The sequence below is a fragment of the Piliocolobus tephrosceles genome, chromosome 5 (genome assembly GCF_002776525.5).
Source record: "Piliocolobus tephrosceles isolate RC106 chromosome 5, ASM277652v3, whole genome shotgun sequence".
Classification (NCBI taxonomy): Eukaryota; Metazoa; Chordata; class Mammalia; order Primates; family Cercopithecidae; genus Piliocolobus; species Piliocolobus tephrosceles.
Window position 1 is genome coordinate 1,312,586 of NC_045438.1, and position 20,630 is coordinate 1,333,215.

General features: G+C 36.1%; 1 protein-coding gene across 1 annotated transcript in view; it reads left to right on the forward strand.

The window, feature by feature from the left end:
- The window catches only part of TBC1D32 (TBC1 domain family member 32), a 213,391-nt gene that overhangs the window by 125,427 nt on the left and 67,334 nt on the right, over positions 1-20,630 (forward strand). The window contains exons 24-26 of the mRNA XM_026456419.1: positions 12,034-12,156; positions 15,335-15,443; positions 16,296-16,389. Coding sequence (XP_026312204.1) covers positions 12,034-12,156; positions 15,335-15,443; positions 16,296-16,389 — 326 coding nt within the window. The remainder of the gene's footprint in view (positions 1-12,033; positions 12,157-15,334; positions 15,444-16,295; positions 16,390-20,630) is intronic.

Consider the following 20,630-nt stretch of genomic DNA (forward strand, 5'->3'; position numbering starts at 1 on the left):
GGCTGATTCCATACCTTGGCCATTGTGAATAATGCTGCAGTAAACATGGAAGTGCAGACACCTCTTTGGTATACTGATATCCTCTTCTTTGGATATACACCCAGCAGTGGGGTTACTGAATCATATGTTTATTAGTCTGTTCTCACACTGCTGTAAAGAAATACCTGAGACTGGGTAATTCATAAAGAAAAGAGATTTCATTGACTTATGGTTCTGCAGGCTGTATAGGAAGGATGGCTGAAGAGGCCTCAGGAAATTTACAATCATGGCGGAAGGCAAAGAGGAAGCAGGCACATCTTACATGGCTGGACAGGAGGAAGAGAGAGAGAAGTGGGAGGTGCCACACACTTTTAAAGAACTAGATCTCATGAGAACTCACTATCATGGGAAGAAGAGAGGGAGGAATCTGCCTCCGTGATCCAATCACCTCCCACCAGGCTGTCTTCCAAAAATGGGGATTACAATTTGACATGAGATTTGGGTAGGGACATAGATTCAAACCATATCAATATGGTAGTTATATTTTTAATGTTTTGAGGAACCTCCATGCTCTTTTCCCTAATGGCTGTTCTACTTTGCATTCCCACCAATAGTGTATGAGTGTTCCCCTTTCTCTGCATCTTCACCAACACTTGTTATTTTTTTTTTTTTTTTTTGTCTTTTTGATAATAGCCATTCTAACTGAAGTGAAGTGTTATCTTGTTTGGGCTTTGATGTGCATTTCCCTGGTAATTAGTGATGTTAAGCATTTTTTCATATACCTGATGGCCATTTGTATGTCTTCTTTTGAGAAATATCTGTTTATATCTTTTGCCCATTTTTAAATTTGGTTATTATTATTATTATTATTTGCTACTGAGTTGTTTGAATTCCTTGTATATTCTGCTTATTAAACTTTTGTTGGATGGATACTTTACAAATATCTTCTCACGTTCAGCAGGTTGTCTCTTCAGTTTGTTCATTGTTTTCTTTGCCGTACAGAAGCTTTTTAGCTTGATGTAATCTCATTTATCTGTGTTTGCTTTGTCGCCTTTGCTTTTGAGGGCTTACCCAAAAAATCTTTCTGTGGACCAGTGTCCTGTAGTGTTTCCCCAGTGTTTTCTCCTAGCAGTTTCATAGTTTCAGGTATTACAGTTAGATCTTTAATCCTTTTGCATGTGGTGAAAGATCTAGTTTCAATCTTCTGCATATGAGTATTCAGTTTTCCCAGCACCATTTATTAAAGCGAGTGTTTCTTCCCCGCTGTATGTTCTTGGAAACTTTGTCAAAAAGGACTTGGCTGTAAGTGTGTAGATTTATCTCTGGGTTCTTCTTTCTGTTCCATTGGCCTGTGTGTCTGACTAAACAATGTATCTTAATTTTGTTACTTTTTGAACTTCATTTTAATTACTATAGCTTTGTAATAAGTAAAAATAACTGATAGAGCAAATCTTCTTGCTTTGGTCTTTTCGTAAATATCTCAAGCTATTTTTAGTCCTTTTCTTTCCATATAAATTCCAGAATCAGCTTATCACATAAACCAACTAAGATTTTAATTATCATTGTATTGAGTCTATAGATCAATGGTGGATGAATTGATATCTGCATAATACCGTTTTCCAATCTGTAAACATGGCCTATATCTCTGTTTAATTAGGTTTTCTTTAATTACTCTTATTAAAGTTTTATAGTTTTGTATGTAGAAGTCGCTTATATCTTTCATGGATTTATTTTTTTAGCTTGATAATATGTTCCCCAGTGTATATTATAGTATGTGGCAGTATCAGTGAGCAGTTAAGAACGGGGACACTGGAACCACATTGCAACATTGTTGTTAGGGAAGGTCCTTAACCTCTCTGTGCCTCTGTTTCTTTTTATATATGGAGACAAAAGCTGTATGTTTCTTACCAAGTTCATGAGACTGAATATATTACAACTCTCCCAAATTTAGAACATGGTAAGCACTTGATAGGTAGTGATAAATGTCTATTAGATTCTTTCAGATTATTAATGGAGGTATTTTGTTAAATTCTGCACAAATATTTTGTATCGTTTTGATTAAATTATTACATAATGTTTATTTAAATTTATAAATAAAGTTAAGAATACACATCTTTAAAATATTTAACATTCTCATCCTGGTAGGTGCTTTGTCTTTATTTATTGAACTCTTCACGTTTTTCAGTCATACATTGTAGCTTTCTTCATATAGATCCTGTCCTTTTTATATTGTATATTCTCATCTGTAATATTATATCATCTATTATTATCATCTGTTATATTTTTTGCTATTGCTAATGGAGTCTCTTCCATGGTAATGCTTCATTGGTTATTGCTGGTATGTTATAAGTAAATTTATTGGAGTTTTATTTTTGGTACTTTTTTTTACAGGCCACCTACATAATTTTCACACACACACACATACACACACACATACACACACACATACTATATATACATAGATATGTATATATAAAATATGTTTTTGTCTCCATGTATAAAATAAACATACGTATTTATTTGTAAAATATATATAGTATGTGTGTATATATGTATGTATGTGTGTATATGTATCCCCCCTGCCATTTCCAATTGTTTTCTGCTTATCAACCAAATAGCAGCATCATACTTTTAATTGCTTAGCTGTTAAAGTTGGAGTTTATGTTATTTTTATTGCTCTATTAAAAATTACTATAAACTTTGTGACTTAAAGCCATGCATATTTACTATCTCAGTTTTTGTCTAGACACACCTTAGCTGGTTCCTCTGTTCACAGTCTCACAAGGCTGAAGTCAAGATGTTGACTGTGGCCGTGGTCTCATGTGAAACTCAAGAAAGATCTGCTTCCTAACTCACATAGGTTGTTGGCCGAGTTTAGTTCTTTACAGATTTAGGACTGAAGCCTTTGTTTTCTTGCTAGCTAAAGGCTGGAGGTCCTTTCTTACAGCTATCTACTGAAAGTTACCCTCAACTCCGAGCACAGGAGACACCCCAACAAGAAGAGCTCTACAGTCTTATGGAATGTAATCTTGTAATCACATACATATAATCACATCCATCATATGACCTATACCATGCTCCATTGGTTAGAGACATATCACAGGACCTGCCTACACTCAGGAGAAGGGAATCACACAAGAACATGAGCACCAGGATGTGGGCATCTTGGGGGCTACCCTAAGAATCTGGACAATGCAGAGCCATTTTTTCAGTACAGAAATCCTAACAATACCCTGTTTTAAGCTACTATCTTATCTAAATTATTGCTATAGTTTTTCTTTTTGTCTGCTCTTGGCTAATTTTAGCCTATTACATGCGTAGCAGCTGGAGTGATCCCATTAAAACACGAATCAGGTCATCTCAGTCCTGTACTCACAAAGCTTTTCATATCATCAGTATGAAACCATCCCCAGTGATTTCTCATGTCACCATAAAAAAATCCAGAGTCATCACAGTGGATCAGGACCCCTACTGATGTGGTTTGGCTCTCTGTCCCCACCCCAATCTCATGTTGAATTATAATAATCCCCACATGTCAGGGGCGGGGCCAGGCAGAGATAATTGAGTCATGGGTGTGGTTTTCCCCATACTGTTCTCAAGATAGTGAGTTCTCATGAGATCGGATGGTTTTATAAGCATCTGGCATTTCCCCTGCTAGCACTTCTTCCCTTGCCTGCTGCCATGTAAGATGTGCCTTCCACCTTCTGCCATCATGGTGAGGTTTCCCCAGGCATGTGGAACTGTGAGTCTATTAAACCACTTTCCTTTATAAATTATCCAGTCTTGGGTATGTCTTTATCAGCGGTGTGAAAAAGGATGAATACACCTACCTAGTATTGTTTTGACCTCATCTCCTAATACAAGTTGAGTATCCCTTATCGGAAATGCTTGGGATCAGAAGTGTTTTAGATTGCAGATTTTGAAATACTTGCATATAGTTTGATATCTTGGGGGTAGGGCCCAAGTCTAAACATGAAATACATTTTTGTGCCATATAAACCTTATACAAAAAGCCTGAAAGTAATTTTATACAATACTTTAAAATAATTTTGTACATGAAACAAAGTTCGTGTACATTGAACCATTAGAAAGCAAAGGTGTCACTATCTCAGCCACCAATGTGGGCAATCTGTGGTTGCCTGCTGTCACCATCTTTCCTGACTCTAAATTTGTATGCTACTGTATTAGTCCATTCTTACATTGCTATAAAGAGATACCTGAGATTGAGTAATTTATAAAGAAAAGAGGTTTAATTGACTCATGGTTCTGCAGACTATACAAGAAGCATAGCAGCTTCTGCTTCTGGGGAGGCCTCAGGAAGTGTCCAATCATGGTAGAAGGCAAAGGAGAAGCAAGTGTCCTACATGGCAGGAGCAGGAGCAACAGGGAAGATGTTACAGACTTTTAAACAATGAAAGCTCATGAGAACTCATTCACTATCACGAGAACTCACCCACTGTTACGAGAACAGCACTAAGGGGATGGTGTTAAACCATTGAGAAATTCACCGATATGACCCAGTCACCTCCCACCAAGCCCCACCTCCAGCATTGTGGATCACAATTTGACATGAGACATGGGCAGGGACATATATCCAAACTATATCAGCTACTGATAAGCAATCATTTCCTTACACTTATTCACACGTAGTATTTAACACTAAAAAATGTGACATACCATTTATACAGTAAAAAAAAAAAAAAAAAAAAAATGACATATTCAGGGATAACTGGCAGCATAGTAGCATCACCAGAACACCTGTATTAGCTGTTGAACAATAAAACTGCAGGCTTTCAGTCTCCACCTGTGATGCTGTACCTTGGGCTGGGTGTGGTGGCTCACACCTGTAATCCCAGCACTTTGGGAGGCCCAGGTGGGTGGGCGGATCATGATGTCAGGAGTTTGAGACCAGCCTGACCAACATAGTGAAACCCCATCTCTACTAAAAATACAAAAATTAGCTGGGCGTTGTGGCGTGTATCTGTAATCCCAGCTACTCCAGAGGCTGAGGCAGGAAAATCGCTTAAACCAGGGAGGTGGAGGTTGCAGTGACCGAGATTGTGCCACTGCACTCCAGCCTGGGTGACAAGAGCGCTTCTCTTTCCATCTCGGGGTGGGGGGGCGTGGGCAACAGGTAATGTACATTGAACAGTAGGAATGCCCAGTAAACTGTGTGTTGTGCATTTTGACTGTGTTGTGACCGTGATCCATAACATGGTGTGGAATTGCCCACTTGTGGCATCATGTTGGTGCTCAGAACATTTTGGATTTTGGATTTGGGGATGCTCAATGTGTACTTCTCCCTTTCTTATTCCACTTCAGCTATATTGGCCCCCTTACTGTTCTAACTGTCAAACAGGTCAGAAATTCTGTCACCTTAGGTATTCGGCTGAAGCTATTTGCTCTACCTGGAACACCTTTCCCCCCAATAGCTATATGGCTTACTTCCTCATTACTTTTAGGTCTCTCCTAAGAAGGTTATCACCTTCTTAATGAGCTCTTTCCTGACCACCTTATTTAAAATTACACAGAGTGATACATTTTTTTCACTCCCTTGTTAAAACTCATTTTTCACTTTCTTGTTTTAGTTGTATCCATTACTTTGTTGTTTAATTTTTAATTTTGTTTATTGGCAGTTCCCTTCCTCTACCATTTAGAGTCCCATAAGGACTGGGATATCTCTGTGTGTATGTGTGTGTATTTATTGGTGAATTCCCAACATTTAAAACAGTAGTAGGCACTTAGTATGTATTCAACCAATGTTTTTCTAAGTAAATTGAAATTTATGTCATTAGGAGATGAATTCACAAATAGTTTAATTGTTTTCTAATAATGAACATTCTATCTCCTTTCACATAGCACGCCTCTTTATTTTATTCTTGTGTTTTTGCATTATCTTGAATTTCTAGAATGATGTTAAAAAATAATGGCCAGTTTTGCCTTCCTGTTGACTTTAATGGGAATGCTTTTCCTGTTTATGCTTTTAGGTCTTGTATTGAGATAGATTTGTCTTTTTAAAAATCAAATTAAAGAGGTAACATTTCTTTAATTTACTCAGAATTTTTTGGAGGACAAGGAATGGAGAGTAGATATTGAATCTTAAATCAAAGAGCTTTTAAGCATCTGGTCCAATGATTATATGGCTCTCTTCTGTTACATATTGGTGTCATAAATTACATCAGGAGATACTTTAATATTAAACTCTCTTTTTATCCCTGCAATGATCTGTACTTGGTCACAATATGGTACTATTTTAATTTACTGTGGGATTAAATTTGCTAAGCTTTACATTATTTCTAGTACTTGTAAGATTTTAAAAGTCTTACATCATTTGTTATTTTAGATTTACTCATTCCCTAATTAGCAGAATTCAGTCCAGGTATGTATTTGCTCATCAAGTTGCCCCAGTTCACCTTGGATCACCTCATTTTACATCCAGATACTGTAGATCTCTCTTTTCAAATCTTAACTAAAAATCCGCTGACAGTTTCTTTCATTATCTGTTCAGTGGTTTAGTAGTCTAAAGAAAGAAAAGGGTTTCCCTAAACCCTCTTAACCTGTAGCCTTTTATATCTGGGTTGACGATAACACGATCCTCCCTGTTGTTAAAACCAAACACCCCAGAGTCATCCTTGATTTCTTTCTTCTTTTATTCTACATCATAAGTAGTTCACCAGGAAATCTTATCACTTTTTTTTTTGACAAGGTCTGTCACTCAGGCTAGAGTACAGAGGTGCAATCACAGCTCACTGCAGACTCGACTCCCTGGGCTCAGGTGATTCTCCCACCTCAGCCTCTCCGGTAGCTGGGACCTATGGGTGCGTGCCACCCTGAGCAGCTAATTTTTTATATTTTTAATAGAGACAGGTTTTGCCATGTCGCCCAGGCTGGCCTCGAACTCCTGGACTCAAGTGATCAGTCTGCTTCAGCCTCCCAAAATGCTGGGATTATAGGCATGAATTCACTATGCCTGGTCCCTTTACTCTTAACATAATTTAAAATTTCTGTATGTATTAGAGTCTATGTCTTTATTTTCTTTTGCTTTGTCATTAAAACTGTCTGAATACTTACAGTTTGTAATATGTTTTGATATCTAATCATGTTAGACTTCCTTCCAGTTTTGTCCTACTGTTCTGGTATTGAATGTTGCTGCAGCTATGTCTGGAACAATTTGATTTCCCCTCCTTCTGCATCCCTCACCCTACTCTTGTAGTAACTTGATCTTTTTGCCTGGACACCCCCATGGTTCTTTGTTACCTGTTAAGCTTACCTTGACCAGGTTCTGTCTCTGTGCTGATTCTTTGGATTCAGTTTACTCTGGGACATACTGTACAGTTTACGTACTTGGCTTGATGGCTTTTTTTCTCCCGGGAAGAATTTCTTGACTAATATCTTTAAAGATATATCATGTTAGATTATTTCAGTTTTCTCTTCAAGAAATCAATAATTTAAACTCCTTATTTCCATTATACTTTTCACACTTTTGTCATTCTGTTCCCTGTATTTGTTATCTTCTTAACAGTATCTGTTTTCTTTTTTACTGTTTGCAATTATACTTTCATTTCTATGACAGTTTTTTCTTCTATTTCATTCCTCAGCTCTGCCAGCTCATGTTTTGCTTTTTCTGGTTGCTGTTTCTTCCCTGTGTTCATAGATTTTTATTTGGTGCAAGGAGCTTAATGGAGACCACTGCTTTATCAAACCTGTTTAATTCATAGAAAATTGTGTGTTCACAGTTTAAGTATTTAAAGACAACTTGTTTTTAGTATGTATCTCCCATCTGTTTATCTTTTTAAAATTTTTTTCTTATAGCACCTTTGTATGGTACTTCTTTTTGGAGAGATGTGAGCTTTTTAGCAGCAGCTGTTTGTAGGAGGCTTATGCTTAAGAGAAACTAGAGAAGCTAGGGCAATGCTCCTGGTTAGATGGAATTTTTCTAAAGGTCCAAATTTTGTATGTGTGTGTTTGTACCTTTTTCAGGCCATCCTCTCCCCTCCCCTAGTACCCCTCATATATCTTGATATGGAGGTAGACAATTTTCTGTTTGTTAGCAATTGTCGCTATAATCTAACTAGTAATTAATTGTTAATTGAGTTTTTTGCGACTTCTGGTTCCACTGTGCTCCTTCTGCTTCTTGGAGTCATATTGGGGGTCCTGTGTATTCCATTTCCACTGTTGAAAACAGAGGATTAGGCATTGACTCTTGGGTTATATTCCTTATTTTTGAGAATTTTATTTTGTTTTTCTTCTTAGAAATGTATTTTGCTTTTATTTTTGTATTACTCAGGTTTCTCTAGAGGGACAGAACCGATAGGATAACAGGTACATAGAAAAGAGAGCCTATTAAGGAGTGTTGACTCAGGCAATCACAAGGTGAGGTCCCACAATAGGCCATCTGCAAGGAAGCTTTGCTCCTGCAAAGAGCAAGAAAGCCAGTCTGAGTCCCAAAGCTGAAGAACTTGGAGTTCGATGTTGGAGGTCAAAAGCATCCAGTATGGGAGAAGGATGTAGCTCGGGAGACTAAACCAGTCTACTCTTTCCACATTCTTCTGCCTGCTTTTGTTCTGGCTGCGCTGGTAGCTGATTAGATTGTCCACCACCCAGATTGAGGGTGGGTCTGCCTTTTTCAGTCCACTGACTCAAATGTTAATTTCCTTTGGCAACACATTCACAGACACACCCAGGAACAATACTTTGCATCCTTCAATACAATCAAGTTGACACTCAATATTAACCATCACAAATCTACCCTTTGTCAATGTGAACTCATAAACATCTGAAATCATACATAATCTTCATATAAAGACAATAAAAATATTATAATTACGCCTAACATAATACAACTATCCTTTGTACAACCGGAAAGACACCAGTCCCCAACCCAAATGCTACTACATAAAGTTAACAACACTTAAATGCTGATATGAAGTCAAGAAATCTACATCACATGATAAAGGAGAAAGGAAATAAAATGAAGATATTTTCTTAGTACAAATGTATATATGAACAAGCATGTTCTTAACAAAATGAAGAGGAAATACTCATGACAATTAGAGTTCTCATTTCTGCAGCTGGTCACATGGTCATAGCTGGTCTTGATGACTACCTTCTTCTACTACCCATTCTGTATTCCCTTTGCCTTCAGCAAGCACCTCAGCAATTCATGGTTTTTTACCTGGTGGAGTGACCCAAACCTTCATTCTTGAAGGGTCTGAGCCATTTGTAGTCCTGCCTAGATTTAGCTGTTGTAGTTTCCCATTGACCTTAATCACAGGGCCTGGTAATACTAAGAGACACCCTAATGGATCTCCTGTATTCCATGCATACTCTTCCTTACCTCCATTGTGGAGTAGTACACTGATTTCATCCTGATAGTCCAGGTCAGTCACCCCAGCCAACCTTGTAACTCCCTTCTTAGCCTGGTGACTTAAAGGTAAGAGTAGCCCAAAATTTACTGTATTATTCTATTTTCATACTGCTGATAAAGACATACCCAGGACTGGGTAGTTTATAAAGAAAAAGAGGTTTAATGGACTCACAATTCCACGTGGCCTCGTAACCATGGTGGAAGGTGAAAGGCACGTCTTACATGGTGGCATTCAAGAGAGAATGAAAGCTAAGTGAGAGGGGTTTCCCCTTATAAATCGTCAGCTGTCATGACACTTACTCACTACCAGAAGAACAGTATGAGTGAAACCGCCCCCTTGATTCAATTATCTCCCACCAGAGCCTTCCACAACACGTGGGAATTATGGGAGCTACAATTCAGGATGAGATTTGGGTGGGGGCACAGCCAAACCATATCAATTTTTTTTTGAGAAATGTTCTGGTTTATATATATGAATGACAGCCACAATATCCTGTCTCATTCTTTCCCTTCTTCAGCACCATTTATCCTATTTTTACTGCCTTTGGCTGCCCTTCAATTCATTTTGTGGGTAAACATTTCTGTGATATGCTGTTTTTCTCCCTCCTCTATGCTTTGGATTATTTCTGAGAAAGGGAAATGCCAGCATACTCCATCATCTTTTCCCTAGAAGGCTAACATATCTTTCATCTTGCCTTCACCTATATTTTACCTAACAAAAATGTTTTTATTTCTGTAAATTGAGCAGAGAATAGCTCTCTAACGTAATGATAGATTTGTCTTTAGTTTTATATTCGTTTGAATATTTTAGCCACGTTCTAGAGAGTGACATTGAATTGCTATTTTTGACTCTTAAAGGCATCCACAAAACTTTTTTTTCTTATGTGTGCTTTTGTATAGGTAAAACATGCAGTTGTACCAAAACTCAAAAATCAATACCAGTAAGAAGTAAATTCCCTGGTTGTCTCTCAGACCACAACTGCAGAGCTAACAGTTTTTCCTACTTTCTTTTCTCTCCTGTGATAGATATTTTATGTAAAAACAAACATGTATTTATATGTATATTCATGGTTTTCTGTTTTTCACTCAAATGCTAGTACTAGACACAATATTTTGTGCCCCTCCTTTTTCAATGAATATTCCTTGGAGATAGTTCTTTATAAAAACCATAAGCTACTGTGTTCTAATATTTGCAAAGTATGCCACTTAAAAATATTCTGGCATTTAAACTTTTTTTCTGTGGATAGAGAGTGATTGATTCCTCATTGATTCCTATGTGGCCACTCTGCAATAAATATCCTTGTATGTAAGCCATTATGCTCATATTTCACTACACCTCTACGATAAATCAGTAAGTGTTATTGGAAGGTTGGTTTCTTCTTGGATCACCTATTTCCTCAAATACCACCTTTCAGAGAGACCTTACCTAACCACCCACTCTACCATAGCCTCCCAGCATTCTCATCATATTATCTTTGTTTGAACACTTTTTAATCATAGAATTTTTAAACATATAAAAAATGTAGTAAATGGTATAATCTTTCATGTGCCCATCACTCATCTTTATTATCAGTGTTTCACCAGTCTTGTTTCATTGCCCTCCCTCCACACACATTTTTTTCTTAAGTACTTTAAAGCAAATTTCAGATATGCTGTTTTACATATAAAACATTCAGTGCATATCTCTAATAAGTAAGGAAATGTTTTAAAAAATGAACCAAAAAGCCCTCACCACTGTGCCATTGTTACATCTAACACAATTAACAATGTTTTCCTGATCTCATCTCGTAATACTCCCATATTTTCCTGTGTGATTTAAAAATGCACTTTTAAAGTTTGCTTGAATCAAGATCAAAACAAAATCTTGACATTTGGTCCTTTTTGTTTGTTTGTTTTATTAACTTGTAAGAGTTTATTTTCCCCTCTGTTTTTTAAGACTTTTTGTTTTCTGAACAAATAATATATAAATAATGTGTAGGATTCTCAAAACTCTGAATTTCATTGACTGTTTTCTCCTTACGGTGTTTTTAAATATGTATCTCTAATGCCTATGATTCCCATAAACTGATAATAAGATGTATAGGATTGATTAGATTGAGGTTCAGTTTCCTGGGCAAGAGTACTTCATAGACGGTGCACTGTGTGTGTCCTCTTGCATTATAATAGGAGACACATGATTTCTGCTTGTATCTTTTGATAATATTAAGATAGCTAAGTGGGCTTAGGTGTTCTCAGCTTGATCTGACAATTATAAAATTAGCCATTGACATTTTATCTAATGAACATTTTCTAGATTGGCAGATGGTTCTATCATAACTTTGGTAATTAACTGCTGAATAAAAAGTTATGGCAATTTGGAGTTTTTCTGGATTTGCTAATGTTCTCTGATGAATTTTTGAATTAAGTGGCAGTTGAGAGGCAAATTTACTATTTATGTAGATTTAGATACATTTTTAAAAATCTGGATTAGAAATTACCCATGGTCTTTTAAAAATACTCAGTAAGAACAACTTTTGAAGAGGAGATGACTATTCTAATTGATCAAAAATATATCTGAAATAACTAAATGATACTTCCTGTAAGATTTATATTTTGATGTACAGGTATTACTTTGAGACATCAAGGATGTACTTATGCTTTTGGGACTTATTTTACACAATCTACTTTTATTTTTGTTTTTTACATAGGTTATTAAGTGTGCTATGCTGTGATCTGGACACTCTTCTCCTGTTAGAGGCTCAGTATCAGGTATCTGAAATGTTATTAAATGCTCAAGAAGAAAATACCTTGGAGACTTCAGAGAGCAACAGGTAAAAATGGATGATTAAAACACAGTAATAGCAGTTTTCTTTAATGATGTTTCGTTAAGACAGTAATTTTTGATATAGTTTAATATTTTTCTGCTCTCTAAATTCAATCCATTTAAATAACACAATACAAAGCAACTAAAGTGTAAGTGTCACAGACAGATTATGATAGAAGTGTTTAGAGAGTGCTTTCAAAGTCTGTTGCTTTTGTTGTGCGCATGTGCGTGCGTGTGTGTGTGTGTGTATGTGATACATAAAATTTTAGGTAAGACCTAACTTTATTAACGGTTCCTTAAAACTGTATCACCTTTTAATTCAGTATTGTAAGATGACCCATTGAACAAAATTTTTGATTTTGTGTCCTTTGCAGAAGCACTCTTTACTCTGTCCCCTTAATTATGTTAGTTCATAGTCATAAATTCTGATTATTTCCAAAATGAGGTTATGGTAATATCCTGATAATTTTTTTCATTAATAAATCATACTTGCCATTACCTCAATTTGGCTGACTGTTGTCAAATACACATTCAATAGCTGGCATTGCCTTTATGTCTGTAATTAATTTTAAAAAAGAATATGTCTGCATCTTAGCGAGGTCTTGGAAAATTATTATGGAGTGTATTACTTGATACTCTAGGTTTTATGTAGAAGGAAAAGATTAACAGCTGCAGAGTATGGAAGCTGCTCACAAGTAACATTTAGATTTTGAATTTAAGGTACCAAGTTTAAAACTTAAGAAAACCTTGACTGAAAATATGATTGTTGAAGTTACTATAGAAATAATGCATGTACTAATTCCATTTATTTAAATGCAGTAATATTGATCTAGGAAAGTATCCTTTAACTAATGTCATTGTGTCTTCATCAATTTTTTGCTATCTAGCAAAGAGAACTTAAAATGAAAAGTGAATTTAGCTTTTGTATTTTAAGAAATACATTGATTTTTGTATATGGTATAAGGAGGGGGTCCAGTTTCAATTTTCTTCAAATGGATAGCCAGTTCTCCCAGCACCATTTATTAAGTAGGGAATCCTTTCCTCATTGCTTGTTTTGTCAAGTTTGTAAAAGATCAGATTGTTGTAGAGGTTCGACCTTATTTCTGGGTTCTCTGTTCTGTTCCATTGGTCTATATGTCTGTTCTTGTAGCAGTACCATGCTATTTTGGTTACTGTAGCCTTGTAGTATAGTTTGAAGTCAGGTAGTGTGATGCTTCCAGCTTTGTTCTTTTTGCTTAGGATTGTGTTTGTTGGCTGTTCAAGCTCTTTTTTGGTTCCACGTGAATTTTAAAATAATTTTTCTCATTCTGTGAAGAATGTCAATATAGTTTAATAAGAATAGCATTGAATCTATAAATTGCTTTGGGTGGTATGGTCATTTTCTCAATATTGATTCTTCCTATTCATGAGTATGGAATGTTTTTCCATTTGTTGTGTCATCTCAGATGTCTTTGAGCAGTGGCTTGTAGTTCACCTTGAAGAGGTCCTTCACTTCTCTTGTTAGCTGTAGTTCTAGGTATTTTATTCTTTTTGTGACAGTTGTGAACAGGAGTTCATTTGTAATTTGGCTCTTGGCTTGCCTGTTGGTGGTGTATAGGAATGCAAGCGATTTTTGCATGTTGATTTTGTATCCTGAAACTTTGCTTATCAACTTAAGAAGCTTTTGGGCTGAGATGATGGGGTTTTCTAGATAGAGGATCATATCATCTACAAATATAGTTTGACTTCCTCTCTTCCTATTTGAATGTACTTTCTTTCTTTCTCTTACCTGATTGCTCTGGCTAGAACTTCCAATACTATGTTTAATAAGAGTGGTGAGAGAAGGCACCCTTGTCTTGTGCCAGATTTCAAGGCTAACGCTTACAGCTTTTGCTCATTTAGTATGATACTGGCTGTGGGTTTGTCATAAATGTAAAACCCACTTAAATGTAAAATCCAAAACTATAAAAACCCTAGAAGAAAATCTAGGCAATGCCATTCAGGGCGTAGTCATGGGCAGAGATTTCATGAGGAAGATGCCAAATGCGATGGTAACAAACACAAAAACTGACAAATGGGATCTAATTAAACTAAAAAGCTTCTGCACAGCAAAAGAAACTATCATCAGAGTGAACAGACAACCTACAGAATAGGGAAACCTTTTTGCAATCTGGCTATCTGACAAAGATCTAACAAGGCCTAATATCCAGCATGTACAAGGAACGTAAACAAATTTACAAGAAAAAGGCAAGCAGTCCCATTAAAAAGTGGGCAAAAGACATGACCAGATGCTTCTCAAAAGAAGATGTACGTGTGGCCAGCAAACACAAGAGAAAAAGTTCAACATCACTGATCATTAGAGAAATGCAAATCAAAACCACAATGAGATGTCATCTCGCACCAATCAGAATGTCAAAAAACAACAGATGCTGGCATGGTTGTGGAGAACAAGGAATGTTTTACACTGTTGGGAGTGTAAATTAGTTCAACCATTCTGGAAGACAGTGTGGCAATTCCTCAAGGACCTAAAGACAAGTAGCATTTGACCCAGCAATCTCATTACTGGATATATACCTAAAATAGTATAAATCCTTCTCTTAGACAGATACAGGCACACTTATGTTCATTGCAGCACCGTTCACAATAGCAAAGACACGGAATCAACACAAATGCCCATCAGTGATAGAAAATGTGATACATATATAGCATGGAATACTATGCAGCCATAGAAAGAATCATGTCCTTTGCAGGGACATGAATGGAGCCGGAGACCATTATCTTCAGTAAACTAACATAGGAATGGAAAACCAAATACTCCAGGTTCTCACTTATAAGCAGGAGCTGAATGATGAGAACATATGGACACATGGTAGGGAACAACACACACTGTGGCCTGTTAGAGGGTGAAGCTGGGAAGGAGGGAGAGCATCAGGAAGAACAGCTCATGGATGCTGGGCGTAATACCTGGGTGATGGGATGATCTGTGCAGCAAACCACCACGACACACGTTTACCTATGTAACAAACCTGCACATCCTGCACATGTACCCCGAACTTAAAAAACTATATAAATGTTAAATGAAGCAAAGAAAAAGAAAAACATTGATAAATATTTCTGCCTTTTTTCTTTACAATTCAGAGACTTGATTTAAAAATTAACACATTCAATCAAAGGGATGACAAAGGTGATATATTTATTTTTTTCAGGGACTTTATAATTGATGGCTTATCAGTGGAGAGAAATCACGTTCTTGTTAGAATAAATCTTGTTGGTGGGCCATTGGAACGGATTTTGCCTCCAAGGATACTCGAAAAGGTGAGTGTGGGGCAAAGAGAAGTGGGGTGTGTTTTTCTGACATATTTTGAAGCAAGAGAGCCAATTCAAAGTCACCCTAAACTTTACCTCTTAAATGTGTGCATCACAGAGTTGAACTTATTACTTGAGAATATTTAGGATGCAAATAAATACTTTCAAACTAAAATAATATTTTTGATGTCTAGGGGTCATGAATGCTAAAGTAGAGTAAGTATTGTTTGCATGTGTAGTAGAGTAGGTATTGTTTTATTAAAAAGTCATTTTTCTTGTGTGCCTTTGAATATTTTACTTTCAGTGTCTTGTTCATGATACTTAACTTTTATTATTAAATGACGTACTATTTTTTATTTTATTGGAAACATTGAGTACCTCTTCTTCCATCAATATTCAAGTATGGGTTTCTCATGGAGGTTTTTCATTTGTTTTCATTGTTGTTAAGAACCTTCTTGCTTTGACTGTTACTCTGGGAAAGATAAGATAGAAATGATTAACAGTACAAGAAAAAGTTTTGTGGAAAAAACCACAGGTTTCTTTTGAAGATTACAATTTTCTTTTTATGAAAAAAAAAAAAAAAAAACCCAGTAAATTTGTCATTATCAGTTCTGCTTGCTACAAGTTACCATATGTTTGTCCTCAGTACTAATTTAATGTTGTTTCTGTTACAGCTTGTTTTAATCGTTACCCATTGAAATATTGAAGTATAGTATCAAATAGCTTTTGGTTAATTGGACAACAATTGTAGAATTTATGAGCAAGAAAAGCCAGTTTAAGTTAATGATATTTCAGATAGCTTTAAAATTCAATATTATTTTAGACCATTTCCTAAAGTCATCTGTCTTGCTTCTTTTTTAGAGTGATAATCCATATCCTTGGCCAATGTTTTCATCATATCCTTTGCCAAACTGCTATCTGTCAGACATTACAAGAAATGCTGGCATAAAACAAGGTAAAATATTTACCATCAAATGCTGTGTTATTTTTAAAGCTTTTGTTATAATTTGAAAAAAAGAAAATATTAAGGAAGATGAATACTGACTGCATTTAGCATGTATACATGTGTGTATTTATGCCTGTTTCTTTGTATTTTTTCCTCATGTTTCTTACTAACTTGGTACAGTCACGTGCTGCATAATGACATTTTGGTTAATGATGGACCAAGCGTACGAATGTGGTCTTAGAAGATTATTATACCACATTTTTACTGTACCTTTTAAAATCTTTAAATATGTTAGATGCACAAATAACATTATGCTACGATTGCCTACAGTATTCAGTACAGTAAATGCTATATAGGCTTCTAGCCTAGGAGCAATAGGCTACACCATGTAGGCTAGGTGTAGAGTAGACTATACCCTCTAGGTTTGTGGAAGATACTCTACAGTGTTCACAAAGTGACAACATCGCTTGAGGATGCAGTTCTCAGAATATATTCTCATTGTTAAGCAATGCATGACTATTTGTATGAGGCTAATAATTCTTATTTCTTGTTGCTAAGGTGTAGCTGATCTGTCTAGTAGCAACAGCTGTTTGATTAAAAAGAAAAGTAATGGTTTTTGATTTGTTGAATTAATTCTGGGTATGTATCAACAGAGTAGTATTTTTAAGTAACTGCTGTGTGCTATACACAGGTCTTGTATACTCAACAACTGAAATTAGTGAAGATTATGGTTCCCACCTTTGTGGAGTCATGAATTCTTTACAGAATGCATTCAAGTAATTAGATAATTGACTAGCAGTACAATGTGATGGGAACTAAATAGAAAATGTGTAGCCTGCTAGGATAGTACGTAAGCAGGATACTCTTCCAAAGAAGAATATGTATATAATGAGGCATGTAGTTTAAATATGTATTTTCTGGATAATAGAAGACCAGTTTTTCTTTTTGGCACAGGAAACAGCAGAGGGGCTGGAAGAAGCAAATTATAGTCAGAGAACTGTGGTAGTTGAACAATGTCTAAGATTTGAAATGTGACAGCAAGAGTGACAGGAAGTAAGACTGAACATGTAAGCCCAGCCATAAGACCAGTGGAGATCAAACTCAGGTGTTTAGACATTATCTTATGAGCCACTAAAATTCAAACAGAATTTTTAGGCCAGAGAATTCTAAGATGAAAGATGAAGCTACATGGCCTGTCTGCAGGCCACCACTCAAACTCTACCTACTGGATTGAAGCCCAAATTACAACACCAAAAACATTTTGCCAGTATACAGTACCTGTGACACTTAAGGCAAAAATTCAGCCACAAATAAAGATTCTGTATGGAGTTATAGCTCTCTGAAAGCACCCAGAAACAAAGCCAACTGAGTATACTCAACTTACCTCACAGTTAAAGGAACACCAGCCCTCCATATGTCTATTCAAACAGCCAGAGTGTCCTCTTACTTCCAACCAAATGCACTAGTCTCCCAGCAATGGTTCTTAACCAGATTGAAAGCAATGAAATGACAGACCTAGGATTCAGAATCTGACTGGTAAGGAAGATCATTGAGATCCAGAGAAAGTTGAAACCCAGTCCCAGATATCCAAGGAATCCAGTGCAGTGATCCAAGAGCTAAAAGAAAAAATAGCCATTTCAAGAAAGAACTAAACTGAACCTCTGGAATTGAATAATTCACTTTAAGAATTTCGTAATTAGTCATAAAGCATTGTCAGAAGTATTAACAGCAGAATAGACCAAGCTAGGGAAAGAATCTCAGAGCTTGAAGACTGGTTCTTGAATCAACTAGTCAGACACAAAGAAAAAATAATTTAAAAAAATGACAAAACTTCCAAGAAATATGGGATTATGTAAAGAGACCAAATCTATGACTCATTGGCATTCTTGAGAGGGAAGGAGAGAGTGTAAGTAACTTGGAAAACATTCAAAGTTCATCAGATTTTTCCCAATTTTGCTAGAGGTGTAGACATAAGAATTTAGGAAATATGGAGATCACTTGCAAGATACTGTACAAGATGACCATCCCCAAGGCACACAGTCATCAGATTTACCAAAGTCATTGCAAAATAAATAACTTAAAGGCAGCCAGAGAGTCACCTGTAGGTCAGGTCACCTACAAAGGGAACCTCATCATGCTAGCAACAGATTTTTCAGCAGAAACTTTAAAGCCAGAAGAGATTAGAGGCCTATTTTCAGCATTTTTAAGGTAAAGGAATGTCAACCAAGAATGTAATATCCCACCAAACTCAGCTTCAGGGTAAAGGAAATACAAAATCCTTCTCAGACAAGCAACTACTAAGGGAATTCATTACTACCAGACCAGCCTTACAAGAGGTCATTAAAGGAGTGTTAAACATGGAAATGGAAGATCAAGACCTGCTACCACAGAAACACACTAAAACACATAACCCACAGACAGTATAAAGCAATTACACTATCAAGTCTATGAAGCAACCAACTGCCAACACAGTGACAGGATCAAAATCTCACATATCATTACTAATACCCTGAATGTAAATGGCCTAAATACCCCACTTAAAAGGCATAGAGTGGCAAGCTGGATAAAAAGATAAGACCCAAACTGTCTGCTGTCTTCAAGAGACACATCTCACATGTAATGGCACTCACAGGCTCAAAGGGATGGAGAAAGACAACCACACAAATGGAAAACAAAAAAGAGCAGGTTTTGCAGTTCTTGTATCAGATAAAATAGACTTTTAACTAACCACAATTAGGAAGAACAAAGAAGGGCATAACATAATGATAAAGTGTTCAAGTAAAGAAGAAGACTTAGCTGTCCTACATATATATGCACTCAACATAAGAGCACTCGGATTCACAAAACAAGCTTTTCTTGACACAGGAAAATACTTATATGGCCCCTAAATAATAGTAATGGACTTCAATACCCCATTGACAACATTAGGCAGATCACTGAGGCAGAAAATTCCACAAAGATATTATGGAATTAACTTGACACTTGATGAATAAGACCTAATAGGTATCCAAAGAATACTCCACCTAATAATGACAGAATATACATTCTTGTCATCTACACATGGAACATATTCTATGTAAAATCTGGAACATACCAATAACAAGTTTCAAAACTGAATCAGTAATACAAAACCTACCAACCAAAAAAAGCCTGGGACCAGATGGATTCATACAGAATTCTACTAGATGTATAAAAAACTGATAGCAATCCTTCTGAAACTATTCCAAAAAGTCAAAGATGAGGAGTTTCTTTATAACTTATTTTACAAAGCCAATATTATCCTGATACCAAATTCTGACAGAGACAACAAAAAAGAAACTTTGGACAAAATATTCTTGATGAACATAGACAAAAAAAAACTCAACAAAATACTAGCAAACCAAATTCAGCAGCATATTTTTATCCAGCAGCAAAAGTTAATTCACCACAAGTTAGACTTCATTCCTGAGATGCAAGGTTGGTTCATCATATGCAAATCAGTGAATGTGATTCACCACATAAACAGAATCAAAAACAAAAACTACATTACCATTTCAATAGACACAGAAAAAGCCTTCAATAAAATCCAACATCTCTTCATGATAAAAACCCTCAATAGGCTAGGCATAAAGGAACATATCTAAGAGCCATCTATGACAAATCCACAGCTAACATCACAGCATTATACTGAATGGGAAAAAACTGGAATCATTCCCTTTGAGAACTGAAAGAAGACAACTATACCTACTCTCACTACACTTGTTCAACATAGTACTGAAAGTGCTTGCTAGAACAATTAGGCAAGAGAAAGAAAGAAAAACATCCAAATAGGAAAAGAAGAAGTTAAACTATCTCCCCTTGCTGATGATACAATTCTATACATAGAAAACCCTAAGGATTGTGACAAAAGGCCCCTAGGAATGGTAAATGATTTCAGTAAAATTTCAAGATACAAAATCAATGAACAAAAGTCAGCTTTTCTATACAACAGTATAGATTGAAAGCCAAATCAAGAACACAATCCCATTTGCAATAGCCATACACACACATACACACACACAGAGAGAAAATAAAGCCTAGGAATACATCTAAGAAATGATGGGAAGGAGTTCTACAAGGAGAACTACAAACATTGCTGAAAGAAATCAGATGACATGAATAAATGGAAAAATATTTCCTGCTCATGGATTGTAGGAATCAATATTGTTAAAATGGCCATACTCCCCAAAGCAACTTATAGATTCAGTGTTATCCCTATTAAAATACAAATA